Here is a 15,094-nt window from a genome sequence, read left to right as displayed (position 1 = left end):
AAAAATAAAGAAAACCCCTTCCATATAAATTTAACAAAAAAAATGTATTAATTTTAAACAGGACAAATCTGAGAGGGCATGTGCCCCTAGGAACGTCGCCTCTGCATTCCATAACAATGTTCTCAAAAAATTCACCTGATTATGTTTTGCAGGCTTGTTTATTTTAACGGTTAAGGCAATATGTAGGCTATTTGTTAAGGGAAATAGTAAACCCGTTGAGCATCAGCAACAAATGGCGCCAGTCTGAGACAAGGTCGTTATAGATGGAGGCAAAGCGTGCACATTTCTTGTCTTGCCAAAAGTAGCACGGCTTCAAGATGATGGTCAACCGTTGTGAGATCTTTGCAAGGTCACAAGTGTCCGTTTATTATTTCAGAAATGGTCTGCCAATAACATGCATTACGGACGGTTGGCATTCAGTCGACACGGAATCCCCCTATAAAAACCTGAGGATGACACATTGCCTAGTTACCATCCCCCTCGCCAACACAATCATGATGAATCGCCTACGTGAAGGACAATGGCAAAATTCTAACACATTTCTCCATTCAGGCGCGATACGACTGCGAAATCATGATAGTATGCTACCAGTAATATATTTTATTTTGATCATTTTATTTCGGATTAGCCTATAAATATTTAACGTAGTGCAACAAGACCAGCGCGACTTTTACAACTGACCTAAAGCAATTAGCTCAATTGTTGAATGAATTATCTAAATGCAATATTCAACATATTTTCGGTAATATAAACGATTTAAACTCAAACGCAGTTCCAATCTCTTCATTTGAAGAGACATTGAATTGTCGTGACTGCGTTTTTACGCAGGGAAGACTTGGGTATCATGTTAGATTGATAGGCCTGCTGTCATGTTAAATAGGCGACAAGAAATATCAATAACATCAATAATTTTAGTATGTATGGAGTCTGCATCGACCTGCATAGTCGCATAAATAGATAGGCTACATTTCAATAAAACACTATATGATTTTCACATCCTAAATCGTGGCCATTGGGTAAGATATTTTGGGAAGCACGCACATCCACATTCGTATAACAACGGAGTCGGCCTATGTAGTCTAATTATAACCAATTTGCCGAGTTTCATTTTAGTAAAGGTAACAACATCATCTCACCGTAATTATGGACATGGATATCACTATATCCCCAGCTTGAATTTTGTCAACAGGATGACAGTGCGTTGATGCTGCTGCTGCTCAAACGTGGATAGGCTCCCCGTAACCCAACTGACTGAAGAGGAAGCGTGATGCTGGAACCTAGAGGTACCACCTCAGTGGGTACCACAAGTAGCATCGAAGATTTGCCCCCCCCCCCCCCCCCCCCCCCGGCAGAAATATACCTTTCACGCACCTTGCCACGGTCTATCTTAATGGCTCTCTTATTGGTTCTCAAGTTATTCATTTATCTTAACCCGTATTTCAAACTATTTTTTAAGTATTAAACATCCATTTCGCTTTCGCTTTAAATGTTGCCCACCACGCCCTCTCATCATCACACACACACACAATACTATTTGAATCATGTGTAGGCCTACATGTGAAAGCAAGCAACTATGATGTGTAGCCTATTGATACTTATCAAGGTGTTGGTATGTTTATGTTTCAAATCGATTAATGTATCCTAAGCTTTAGCTGTATGTATTAGGCTTACATACCCTGAATGAAAATATGTATCTTTACCACTCACGCAAACATGTAGGCCTACAGCCTATAATGAGAATCGCCTCCCTTTCAGTGATACACTTAAGTTGCCAAATGTATTACTCTGCTCCAATTCAATGTTCTAATAGAACAGCTTAGATATAATGAGTTGTATGTTTTTTTAATCGTTGGAATAAGACTATTAGTAGCCCCTAATCAACAGGCATAAGAGGTCTCTGAAACAATATTTTCCATGTAAATGGACTTCTCCCTGAGCTGAATAATCAAAATGCCAACCCCATATTTCTCTCTCACATACACCTGCCCCTGTTTCTATGCCAACCACTGGCCCATCCCACCTAGTGACATCACAGGACCAGATGATAAGGAAACAAGTGAGCTTAATTGACAACCCATGACTTTCCTGCCCAGCTCAGTTATGCAGAAAATATCAGTTATTCTAGCTCTATGAAAATTGCTAACTCTATTTTAAAGGAGGGTTTAATAAACCAATCTAATATAGGGTTTTAAGCCTCTTTGTTTGCACTCATTAATCACTCATTATTAGTGGTGTAAAGTACTTAAGTAAAAATACTTGAAAGTACTTAAGTAGTTTTTTGGGGTATCTGTACTTTACTTTTCTATTTATATTTTTGACTTCACTACATTTCACACATTGTTTTGTAGTTTGGAAGCAAGTGCAGAATTAGTATTTGTACTCTACCCATAGCTTTCTCTCAAGGCACTGCCTAACATTGTATTTTGTGGGTTTGTAGTTACTTCAGGGGGTTTATAAGAGGTTTCAGTTTTAGTTTCAGTTTCAACTTACGTGTGCTTTGTCTTGTCAAAACATAACCATCCCATTCATCTTGTCATTATGGACATGCCTCACCTTCTCTCCTGTCTCAAACAACTGGCCTTTTGATCACATTTGTAGTTTCTAACCTATTCAGGGGACCAACTACATTTTGTGTCTTATGTTTGTACCAGGAAAGCAGAAGTTGATTGATATGATGCATGTTCTGAATTAAATCTCATCTCAGAGAAGTGAAAGGACATCAATTGAAAGACCCAAGTTGTTGTATTAAAACCTTTATTCCTTGCAGGTTTGGCATCTGTACAGTGAAGAAAAAAACATACAAAAAAAATTAACAACACCATGTATCTAAATTGTAATCTGGAATAGAACTAAAAAAAGCATGGTCATGCGCCTTGCAGTGGTTTTCCGTAGTCTATGGGGGCATTGGTCCTCTCATGGGACCTCGAGGTGGGCCGCCGGGGGGCCTCGGTGGCATTGGAGGCCCCCTCTGGAAACCAAACGGAGGTGGACGAGGGGGACCCCCACCGTAGCCTGGTGGGGGCATGGGAGGAGGGGGTCCTCTCATGCCTGGATGCATGGGGTGACCTGTGTGGATGGGGAGAATTCACACAATGATATATCATCTCAGAGCAAGCAGAACGTTTCAACAAGGATATCAAATTAATGTATTTATTTATTGTTTCCCTTTAGATACATTTGTCAAAATGTTTTGAAGCTAAACAGTGTTTGTTTACAACTACATACATTTTGTAAAAGTCCAAAATGGAAGTACCAAATGCTGACTCTAAGAAACAGAATAGTAACATAACCAAAAGTAATGACATGTTTTGCATGAATCAGGAGTCAACTAAAAGGCAATTATTCAACTGATAGGAGATTTCAACTGATAGGAGTTGAAATCTCCTATCATCTTATCCCTAGCCTTGTGAAGGCACAGCACTCACCCATGGGATGCCCATAGGGCCCTCTCGGTGGCATGCCCATGTGTGGATGAGGGGGCATGCCGGGGGGTGGAGGTGCCCGGTGCTGGTTGGATCCTGGGGGGCCCGGTGGAGGCACCATACCCGGGGGATGGCCATGAGGATGCATGGTCATCTGGGGCATTCCTGTTGGATATTAACAATATCATTGGTGGTGGGCCTCAGTAGCTTAATTGGTAGAGCATGGCGCTTGCAACACCAGGATAGTGAGTTTGATTCCCGGGAACACCCATATGCAAAATGTATGCATGCATGACTAAGTTGCTTTGGATAAAAGAGTCAGCTAAATGGCATATATTAATGCACCTCATCACACACAATAAGCTCTCTTTCTTTAACCAGAAGTAGCACTAACTTACAATTCCACACACTACAATCTGGGAAAACTTTCCTGACAGTTGTACTCATTACAATGATATGGTCATGGTGAGTGACTTACCCGGGTGCATGCCCTGGTGGAAGGGTGGTGGGCCAGGTGGGGGGCCTGAGCCCCCTCCCTGGGGTCCTGGTGTCCCTGGGGCGGGGGGCATGCCAGGGGGCATACCAGGAGGCATGGATCCGGGGGGTGGCACAGGAGGGAAGGCACCAGGAGGGGGCATGCCTGGAAATTAAGATCCGAGAAAGAGAGAGAAATTGCACCTTTTGTAAAGTTGAATTGAAATGAACTGATGTAGATGTGTTACTGAAGTTATTAGTCAAGTTATTGTGAAGCCAACATAAAACTTTCAAATTGTGACGAAAATCAAGTTGACATTCTTACAAATCTACATAGCACAATCTATGGCTAAGCTATACAAGGCAAATAGTGATCCTATCTAAGTACACCCACAAAATACACAAAGGATTTTGGAAGCTGAAATTCTTCTACCCTGGTGCACCCACTTGCACGCACACTTACCAGGCATGGGCATCCCGGCTCCCAGGGTGGTGAGGACAGGGGTCGAGGCAGAGGGGGGAGGCGGTGCATCTGCGAATAGCTGATGCGGCCGATCGGCCTGCGAAAGAGGGTTTTGAGCTGCGAGGAGGCGTTCAGCGGCTGAGCCGTGCCGCTCGCCCTTGGAGTCCTTCTTGAAGGCATATGACACTGTAATGGGGCGGTTGCACAGGTACTGGCCGTTCATGGCCTCGATGGCTGCGTCAGAGGCGTCGAAACTGGCAAAGTTGATGAAGGCGTAGCCCTTGGAGTTGCCAGTGTCCGGGTCGCGCATGATCTTGGGCGTCTGGAGTATGACCCCAAAGGCACTGAACGTGTCGTAGAGGAGTTTCTCGTCAATCTCCGGGTCCAGGTTACCAATGAAGATGTTTGCGCCCACATCCAGGTTTTTGTTGTGTGCTGAGGCCTTGTTGACACGGATGGGCTTTCCGTATAATTTAATCATGTTCATAATCTTGATAGCATAGTCCGCATCCTCTTCACTGAGGAACTCAACAAAGCCATAGCCTTATGGAGCAGGGGGGGGGGGACAGAACAAAGAACAACATTCAAGTATAACTGTTAAAGTATTTTCTGATCAGCACTATTGACAGGCTATTTGTCACTAAAGGAGTCTCCAAATACCACGTGACATCAAGTGTGGAGTTTGCATTCATAGCATAGACCTATTCAATTCAATACCCGTCATACACTGAACACAAATATAAAGTGTTGGTCCCATGTTTTATGAACTGAAATAAAAGATACCAGATATGTTCCAAAAGCCAAAAAGCTTATTTCTCAAATGTTGTGCATCCCTGTTAGTGAGCATTTCTCCTTTACCAAGATAATCCATCCACCTGACAGGTCTAGAATTTCAAGAAGCTGATTAAACAGTATTATCATTACACAAGTGCATCTTGTGCTGGGGACAATAAAATGCCACTCTAAACTTTGCAGTGTTGTCACACAACACAGTGCCACAGATGTTTCAAGTTGAGGGAGCGCGCAATTGGCATGCTGACTGCAGGAATATCCACCAGAGTTGTTGCCAAATCATTTAATGTTCATTTCGCTACCATAAGCCGCCTTTGTTGTTTTAGAGAATTTGGCAAAGTCCAACTGGCCTCATACCACGTGTAACCATGCCAGCCCAGGACCTCAACTTCCTCCTCTTCACCTGCGGTACCGTCTGAGACGGTGAATTCCATGAATTCCGGTTTCAACTGTACCGGGCAACTAGCAAACAGTGTATATGATGTCGTGTGGGTCGAGCGGTTTGCTGATGGACAGAGTGCCCCCACGATGGATGAGTGGTTATGGTATGGGCAGGCATAAACCACGGACAATGAACACAATGTCATTTTATCGATGGCATTTCAATGCACAGAGATACTGTGACAAGATCCTGAGACCCTTTGACGTGCCGTTCATCCGCTGCCATAACCTCATGTTTCAGCATGATAATACTTTATCTCCATGTCCAATGCTCCATTGAGCATGTTTGGGACGCTCTGGATTGACCTGTGCGACAGTGTGTTCCAGTTCAAGCCAATATCCAGCAACTTCGCACAGCCATTGAAGAGGGGCGGGAAAACATTCCACAGGTCACAATCAACAGCCTGATCAACTCTATGTAAAGGAGATGTGTCGCGTTGCATGAGGCAAATGGTGGTCACACCACATTCTTATCCATGCAAAAAAAAAAAAAAAAAGTATCTGTGACCAAATCATATCAAAATGTATTGGTCACATACACATGGTTAGCAGATGTTAATGTGAGTGTAGCGACATGCTTGTGCTTCTAGTTCCGACAGTGCAGTAATATCTAACAAGTAATCTTAACAAATTCAAAACAACTACCTTATATACAGTCTCTGAGGAGTGGCCATCACAAAGCCCTGACCTCAATCCTATAGAACATTTCTGGGCAGAACTGAAAAATCATGTGTTAGCAAGGAGGCCCACAAACCTGACTCAGTTACACCAGCTCTGTCAGGAGGAATGGGCCAAAATCCACCCAACTTATTGTGGGAAGCTTGTGGAAGGCTACCCGAAACATTTGACCCAAGTTAAACAATTTAAAAAGGCAATGCTACCAAATACTAATTGAGTGTACGTAAACTTCTGACCCACTGGCAATGTGATGAAAGAAATAAAAGCTGAAATAAATCGCTCTACTATTATTCTGAAATTTCACATTCTTAAAATAATGTTTTGATCCTAACTGACCTAAGACAGCAAATTTTTACTAGGATTAAATGTTAGGAATTGTGAAAAACTGAGTTTAAATGTATTTGGCTAAGGTGTATGTACATATGAGATGAGTAATGTAGGATACGTAAACATTATTAAAGTGGCGTTATTTAAAGTGACTAGTGACACCTTTATTAAATCCATTTAATAAAGTGGCCAGAGATTTGAGTCTGTATGTTGGCAGCAGCCTCTCTATGTTAGTGATGGCTGTTTTACAGTCTGATGGCCTTGAGATAAAAGCTGTTTTTCAGTCTCTCGGTCCCAGCTTTAATGCACCTGTACTGACCTCACCTTATGGATGATAGTGGGGTGAACAGGCAGTGGTTCGGGTGGTTGTTGTCCTTGATGATCTTTTTGGCCTTCCTGTGACATCGGGTTCTGTAGGTGTCCTGGAGAGTAGGTAATTTGCACCCGGTGATGTGTTGTGCAGACCGCAGTACCCTCTGGGGAGCCTTGCGGTTGAGGGCAGTGCAGTTGTCGTACCAGGTGGCGATACAGCCTGACAGGATGCTCTCGATTGAGCATCTGTAAAAGTTTGCGAGTGTTTTAAGTGAAGTCAAAATTCTTTCAGCCTCCTGAGGTTGAAGAGGCGCTGTTGCGCCTTCTTCACCACGCTGTCTGTGTGAGTGGACCATTTCAGTTTGTCCGTGATGTGTAGAAACTAAAGACTTTCCACCTTCTCCACTGCTGTCCCATCGATGTGGATGGGGTGCTCCCTCTGCTGTTTCCTGAAGTCCACGATCATCTCTTTTGTTTTGTTGACAATGAGTGAGAGATTATTCTACTGACATCACACTCCGAGGGACCTCACCTCCTCCCTGTAGGTCATCTCATCATTGTTGGTAATCAATCCTACCACTGTAGTGTTGTCTGCAAACTTGATTGAGTTGTAGACATGCATGGCCACACAGTCATGGGTGAACAGGGAGTACAGGAGAGGGCTGAGAACGCATATTTGTGGGGCCCCAGTATTGAGGATCAGCGTGGTGGAGATGTTTCCTACTTTCACCATCTGGGGGGGACCCGTCAGAAAGTTCAGGACCCAGTTAAACAAAGCGGGGTGGGTCTCGAGCTTACTGACGGGTTTGGAGGGAACTATGGTGTTAAATGCTAAGCTGTAATCAATGAACAGCATTCCTACATAGGTATTCCTCTTGTCCAGATGGGATAGGGCAGTGTGCAGTGTGATGGCGATTGCGTCGTCTGTGGACCTATTAGGGCAGTAAGCAAATTGGAGTGGGTCTGGGGTATCAGGTAGGGTGGAGGTGATATGATCCTTGACTAGTCTCTCAAAGCACTTCATGATGACAGAAGTGAGTGCTACGGGGTGATAGTCACTTAGTTCAGTTACCTTAGCTTCTGCATATCTGTGTTCCCAGTCATGAAATCCATAGATTAGGGCCTAATGAATTTATTTAAAATGGTCTGATTTTCTTATATGAACTGTAACTCAGTAAAATCTTTGAAATGGTTGCATTTTTGTTCAGTGTAATTAAGCAGAATTCTGCGTTTTTCACAAAAGATAAAACATAACAAATATCGTGCTGTGTATTGTAAACGCAGACCACAAAATGTTCCTATTGTAATTTCTGCTCGGCATCAGACATATTTTGTGCTTCAGTTGCACTTCTCTAATTGGATGAGAATTCACCAAAGGGCATTCTATCAGCAGGCAGCGCTCTGACTGACGTGTAGCTACTTTTTTCTGGTACTTTTCGCAGCGTGACCTAATTTTCTCTGATAAAATGCAAGATTAACTTCAAGCAAAACATTAGGAAATGTAGCTGGGATGCAATCTTTCGATGATTAACATAAATAGGACGGCCATGCATCGTTTAAGCAAAAAAATACCTTGCTTTTTCATTGTAAACTCATTTACTTGTATGGCTGCTAGCCAAGCAGCGTTGCACTTCTGTTGTCATATGATGAAAATTAAGCCATTTTCTACCAAATGTGTTGCACTAATGTGTTATCTGAAATACAACTTTTAATATAAAACGCAGGTGAAAAGGTTTAATGTGCAGATTTTTGTATGGTCTGCGTATTGAAAATGTAGATCTCTGAATTCTAACACAACCCCTGAATACTACCAGGAGCAATTTCTGTCAGTGTTTATAATCTACAATGATCTGTCTTTTTTGTATAGGCTATTTCTACACAGTTCCTATTTGCAGACATGTGTGCCACCTCACCACATTTTATTGGTCTTACCGATGGTAGAATGTGTCAGTTTTGTTTCCAATGTGTGGTTTATGAGTGTGTTACTTACCTTGGTGTTGTCCCGTGACTCTGTCTTTGGGCATGTGTGTGTTGACCACAGGCCCAGCCTGTAGGAAGAGCTCCCACAGCAGTGGCTCTGCCACTTTCTCATCCAGACCCCCCACATAAACGGTGGCATCTAAAGTGATCGAGAGCAAAACCACAGTTTTATTTATTTAACTAGGTAAGTTAGTTAAGAACAAATTCTTATTTATTTACAATTACGGCCTACCAAAAGGCCTCCTGCGGGGACAGGGGCCTGGGATTAAACATTCAAAAAATAAACACAATATAAATATAGAACAAAACACACATCACTACATAAAGACAGACCTAAAAACAACAACATTGCAAGGCAACAACACATGACAACACAGCATGGTAGCAATAACATAACAGCATGGTTGTTAAGTGGATGTGTATAAACCCAAACAGAAGACCTTGCCATACGAGATATTTCAAGTTGCCTTGAAATAACTAACGTTACCTGTTTTTAGCAACACCTTACCCATGTACATAATCAGTTCCTATTACATTACCGAGCAATGCACAAGAAAGCTGTAAATCTACTTTTTACATCCAGTCTGTGGTGGTTCACTAGAACAAACCCTGCAAAATGGGCAGTGTTGCCAAAGACAGGGAATAGAAGTGGCAGGCAGCCCAGTGTTAAGAGTGTTGGGCCAGTACCTGAAAGTTCGCTGATTCTAATCCCAAAGCCGACTAGGTGAAAAATCTGTCAATATGCCCTTGAACAAGGCACTTGACCCTAATTGCTCCAGGGGCACTTTACTGCTATGGCTTACCCTGTAAATCAACACCGTTTAACATATAATTTCCTGAAATTCTACAGATTTCGCCATAGGGTGGAGAGAAATGTTTGCAGTTTTTTTAATATGATATCTGAGTGAGACTGACTAACAAAGTCAATGGGGGCCCCCCAGGCTCTGATTCGACCTTGATTACTAACGTAAACTCACGTAAACTCGTACATCGCCTTGGTCCGTAGAATTGCCCTTATTTTAGCGCCCCAAAAACATAATATTTCCAGATCAACTGTAATGTCAATACCATTGTAAAGCACAATTTCTCCCCTTCCCAACAGAGTCAATTACATGACCTAAACGCTGCCCGTTTCTGCATAATTCAAGCAGGCATTGAGCCCCGTCGGGTCTTTTTTTAAAAATGGCGGGAGGGGAAGCGAAACTAATGCATGATAGCGAGAAGGAGAGATGTTGTGTGGGAAAATTGCTTTTTTTCACTTGATCTGTCCAACATATCGCCTCTAAAATGTAAATAAAACACTATAAAGAGTTTATATAATGTGTCATTGCATACCTATTTGAAGGTTTGTGTCGAATTTGAATCGGGCTTTTGGGGCGGTGCTAAAGTGATCTTAGAAGTAAACAGCGGTTTTGAGAATGATGATCGCATGCAATGATGACGGAAAAAATGACTAGGTATCCCCCCTTACCCCCGTCACTGTCCATTTCTTGTTTTTAAAGAATGATAGAAGTGCTACACCTGGTGGAGAGAGATTGTAAGACAGAAATAGTTGCTTTATGCGTGCTGTACGTTACGACATGACACATCAAGATGTGACGGAGGGTCCGTTTTTTCAACTTTTCTCCAATACTATAGAGCCATTACCATGTCGATCAACGCATGAATAGAAACCTAGTTCACACCCCAGATTTTGAAGTCAACACAGTCCCATTAGTTTTCTTTGTAGCCTAGTTTGAATGTTACGGTTGCGCACATTTGTACGGAATGGGGTGAGTTTACGTTACAGCTTTAGATAGGTAACTTCGTTTAGCATCCAGCTATCTAAAAAAAATATATATACTGACATGGGCTAATTGAGTGACTATCAGTGATTTACATAAGAAAAACTTGATGCACAACCACATTTCAAAATTGCATCTTGCGTATTCTACTATTCGACTTATATTTATTGTGGAAGTTGGTAAATGACACCTTTGGACATGGCAAAATGTGCTACAGCCACAGGCAAAGCGTTTAAAATGCATAGAATTCTCTTTCAGGATCCACATTTTTATATTTTTAAGGTAAAGGACACCTGGCCTTATAGTTCATGCCTTTCGGAATACACATTTTACACAATGTGAACAAAAAATTCCTGGGGACCTAAAATGAACCGTATACTAGGAATGACCCAGCTAGCTACCCATTCATAGCCCGGCAGACACCTAGACAAATCTGACGAGTCCGTCAGGACATGAAAATACATGGCTAGCGATATTTCCATGTAATGTCCTGTCTCTCTATTTTTATGTCATGTCTATGTATCTAAATAGCTACGCTTGTTAGATATGGCAGACGTTGGCTAGTAAACGAGAATGAAGCTCACTAGCTTCGTTTGGCAATGGAATGCAGTCACACACGCAAGGGGATATGGCTAACTACTTAATTTGGCTAGTGTTCAAGCCATGCGTTCAAATGTGATTGAAACTACCCGTATGGCTACATTTGATGAAATTCATTGTATGTTATAAAGATTTATCTACCTTGGTTTCGTTCCGAAATTGGTCCCGCCGCCATGTTAAATCCGGCGTGAGGGCAGCGTTATGTTCATCTGCTGGGCAAGGTATTTAGCCGACAAAACCAAAGAACGCGATTAGATAAAGTCGCCCTCTGGTGGCGGGCTGTCTGTAACGGTGAGCTCGTTCAAGATGCAGCTGATATCATGGATATCATAGATTTGCAAACCTGGATTGTGCAATATTTGCCCATTATTCTTTACAAAAATTCTTCAAGCTCTTTCAAATTGGTTGTTGATCATTGCTAGACAGCCATTTTCAAGTCTTGCCATAGACTTTCAAGATGATTTTAGTCAAATCTGTAACTAGTCCACTCAGGAACATTCAATGTTGTCTTGGCAAGTAACTTGCGTTTTAGGTTATTGTTCTGCTGAAAGGTGGATTTTCTCCCAGTGTCTATTCGAAAGCAGACTGAACCAGGTTTTCCTCTAGGATTTTGCCTATGCTTAGCTCCATTACTTTTCTTTTTATCATAAAAAAAACTCCATAGGCCTTACCAATTACAAGCATACCCATAACATGATGCAGCCACAACCATGCTTAAAAAATATATTTTAGACTGGTACTCAGTGATGGGTTGTGTTGGATTTTCCCCAAACATAATGCTTTGTATTCAGGACAAAAAGTTTATTTAATTTCTTTGCCACTTTTTTTTGCATGTTTTGGAATATTTGTATTCTGTACAGGCTTTCTTCTTAGGTAAGTATTGTGGAGTGACTACAATGATGTTCCATCCTCAGTTTTCTTAACCATTTAACATTTCATTCAAAAATCATGTTAAGCACCATTATTGCACACAGAGTTAGTCCATGCAACGTATCTGACATGTTAAGCAAATCTTTACTCATGAAGTTATTTAGGCTTGCTATAATAAAGGGGTTGAATACTTATTGACTCAAGACATTCCAGCTATTCATTTTTTTAATTAATTTATAAACATTTCTAAAAACATAATTCAGCTTTGACATTATGAGATATTGTGTGTAGATCAGTGACACACAATCTCAATTTAATCCATTTTAAATTCAGGCTGTAAAACAGAATGTGTAAAAGGTCAAGGGGTGTGAATCTTTTCTGAAGGCCCTGTATCTACAGTCTAGGAATCTAGGATTTAGGCCTATATTTATTTTTGACAAATTGAGCTCACAACTGTTTTACCCTATCATATCATAATTCCAAATAATGTTTTATTATATTACTATATTGTTTACAAACAATAATAACTTGCCTAAACAGATAAAAGGGTCAAAACTGTTGTAATGAATACTCATTGAGAAAAAAGTGTAGATTCACGCGCAGAGCACGGCAGGTGTTTATTTCACCTTTGCAGAAGGCAAGAAACGTGGTCACAGGCAGGCAATGGTCATACACAGGTAGGTAAACAGGCAGGTGAATAGGACTGAAGGCTATAAATGGTTCTCACAAACAAGCTAAGGAAAGGATTAGTAGAGTCAAAATGAACAATACCTCACAAAGGCACAAACAAAATGAACTGAACTAAATAAGGAGCTCATGAGACCAGGTGAGTAACTAACACAGGTGAAAACAATGAACAAAAATGAAAGACAGGGCTACGTTCAAGAACACAAAGAAACAGGGCTACGTTCAAGAATACAACGAAACAGAACACAAGGTTGACTAAGAAAATAAATACAGAACCTTACAACTGTCATGTGGATGAGGATGTTCTTGAATCTATAGCACAGTGTATGAATTTGAGAGGGGTCACATGTATATGCAAATCTTGGCTTTAACATAGCATTCAATAAATACCATATGGTCCGGATAAAAAAAGGAAACTACATTGGAACATTTTTCATAGGCCTATACATTTGTCTCTGCCTATTTGACAAAATGTATTATAATTGTATCGCTTATGTCTTTTCTGGGTTCAGGCTATGCACTTCTGTGTAACTGTTGTTCAATAGCGGTCGAGCAGTGACTGCATTTTAATGGAAACACCTGCAACAGTAAAACTTGCTCCTCAAGTTTACCTCTCACTTGAACGTGACATCCTGGATAAGATAAAGTGGCCACATATCTTGCTGTTCTGGTTTCAGAACAAGATTGTTCACTTAACTGGAACCTTAACTAGTTGTGTCAAGTCAATGTTACAGGAATAATTAACAACTTGAGTTAAATGTACATTGGATGTAAGCACATGTGGCTTGGTGTCGTCCTATTGCCCTGCTTATTGGTTCAGTGAAAAACATGGACAACAAACAAGACAATGACTTTACCTCCAGAAAAAAGAGAGTTTAACATTTCTTCTGAGAAATTAATGTTGTTAACACATTGGACATCAATTTGCCTCTACTTTGGGCAAAAACAACTGCTCAAGGGTGAGTGGTTGCCACTTTGCGAAATACACAGTTGTAGTTGGAAGTTTACATACACCTTAACCAAATACATTTAAACTCAGTTTTTCACAATTCCTCACATTTAATCACGAGTAAAACGTCCCTGTCTTAGGTCAGATAGAGTCACTACTTTATTTTAAGAATGTGAAATGTCAGAATAATAGTAGAGAGAATGATTAATTTCAGCGTTTATTTCTTTCATCACATTCCCAGTGGATCAGAAGTTTACATACAATCAATTAGTATTTGGTAGCATTGGCTTTAAAATGTTTAACTTGGGTAAAACGTTTAGAGTAGCCTTCAACAAGCTTCCCACAATAAGTTAGGTGAATTTTGGCCCATTCCTCCTGACAGAGCTGGTGTAACTGAGTCAGGTTTGTAAGCCTCCTTGCTTGCACATGCTTTTTCAGTTCTGCCCACAAATTATCTACAGAATTGAGGTCAGGGCTTTGTGATGGCCACTCCAATACCTTGACTTTGTTGTCCTTAACCCATTTTGCCACAACTTTGGAAGTATGCTTGAGGTCATTGTCCATTTGGAAGACCCATTTGCAACCAAACTCCAATATATCTACATAATTGTCCTTACTCGTGATGCCATCTATTTTGTGAATTGCACCAGTCCCTCCTGCAGCAAAGCACCCCCACAATATGATGCTGCCACCCTAGTGCTTCACGGTTGGGATGGTGTTCTTCGGCTGGCAAGCGTCCCTCTTTTTCCTCCAAACATAACGATGGTCATTATGGCCAAACAGTTCTATTTTTGTTTCATCAGACCAGAGGACATTTCTCCAAAAAGTATGATCTTTGACCCCATGAGCAGCTGCAAACCGTAGTCTGGCTATTTTATGGCAGTTTTGGAGCAGGGGCTTCTTCCTTGCTGAGCGGCCTTTCAGGTTATGTCGATATAGGACTCATTTTATTGTGGATATAGATACCTTTGTGTCCATTTCCTCCAGCATCTTCACAAGGTCCTTTGCTGTTGTGTTGGGATTGATTTGCACTTTTCACACCAAAGTACGTTCATCTCCAGGAGACAGAAGGTGTCTCCTTTCTGAGCGGTATGACAGCTGCGTGGTCCCATGGTGTTTATACTTGAGTACTATTGTTTGTACAGATGAACGTGGTACCTTCAGGCATTTGGAAATTGCTCCTTGAAATACATCCACAGGTACACCACCAATTGATTCAAATGATGTCAATTAGCCTATCAGAAGCTTATAAACCCTTGACATAATTTTCTGGAAATTTCCAAGCTGTTTAAAGGCACAGTCAACTTAGTGTATG

The 15,094-nt window shown here is 41.3% G+C and overlaps 2 protein-coding genes across 2 annotated transcripts in view; both read right to left on the bottom strand.

Annotated features, from left to right (window-relative positions):
* LOC110496362 (synaptic vesicle glycoprotein 2A) overlaps positions 1-1,506 on the bottom strand; it is a 30,291-nt gene extending 28,785 nt beyond the window's left edge. The window contains exon 1 of the mRNA XM_021572219.3: positions 1,137-1,506. The gene's annotated coding sequence lies outside the window, so the exon portion shown is untranslated. The remainder of the gene's footprint in view (positions 1-1,136) is intronic.
* A 1,217-nt stretch (positions 1,507-2,723) lies between these two features.
* On the bottom strand, positions 2,724-11,530 carry LOC110496363 (splicing factor 3B subunit 4-like). Its single transcript, XM_021572220.3, has 6 exons — positions 11,415-11,530; positions 8,900-9,028; positions 4,360-4,902; positions 3,901-4,062; positions 3,426-3,587; positions 2,724-3,066 (listed from the first exon to the last, which is right to left on the bottom strand). Exons 1-6 carry the CDS (start codon positions 11,446-11,448, stop codon positions 2,894-2,896), a joined length of 1,203 nt encoding a protein of 400 aa, XP_021427895.2. The 5' UTR covers positions 11,449-11,530; the 3' UTR covers positions 2,724-2,893.
* Positions 11,531-15,094: the final 3,564 nt, after the last annotated feature.

The sequence above is a fragment of the Oncorhynchus mykiss genome, chromosome 18 (genome assembly GCF_057628025.1).
Source record: "Oncorhynchus mykiss isolate SJ-2025 chromosome 18, ASM5762802v1, whole genome shotgun sequence".
Classification (NCBI taxonomy): Eukaryota; Metazoa; Chordata; class Actinopteri; order Salmoniformes; family Salmonidae; genus Oncorhynchus; species Oncorhynchus mykiss.
This window is presented reverse-complemented; position numbering and strand designations above follow the sequence as displayed.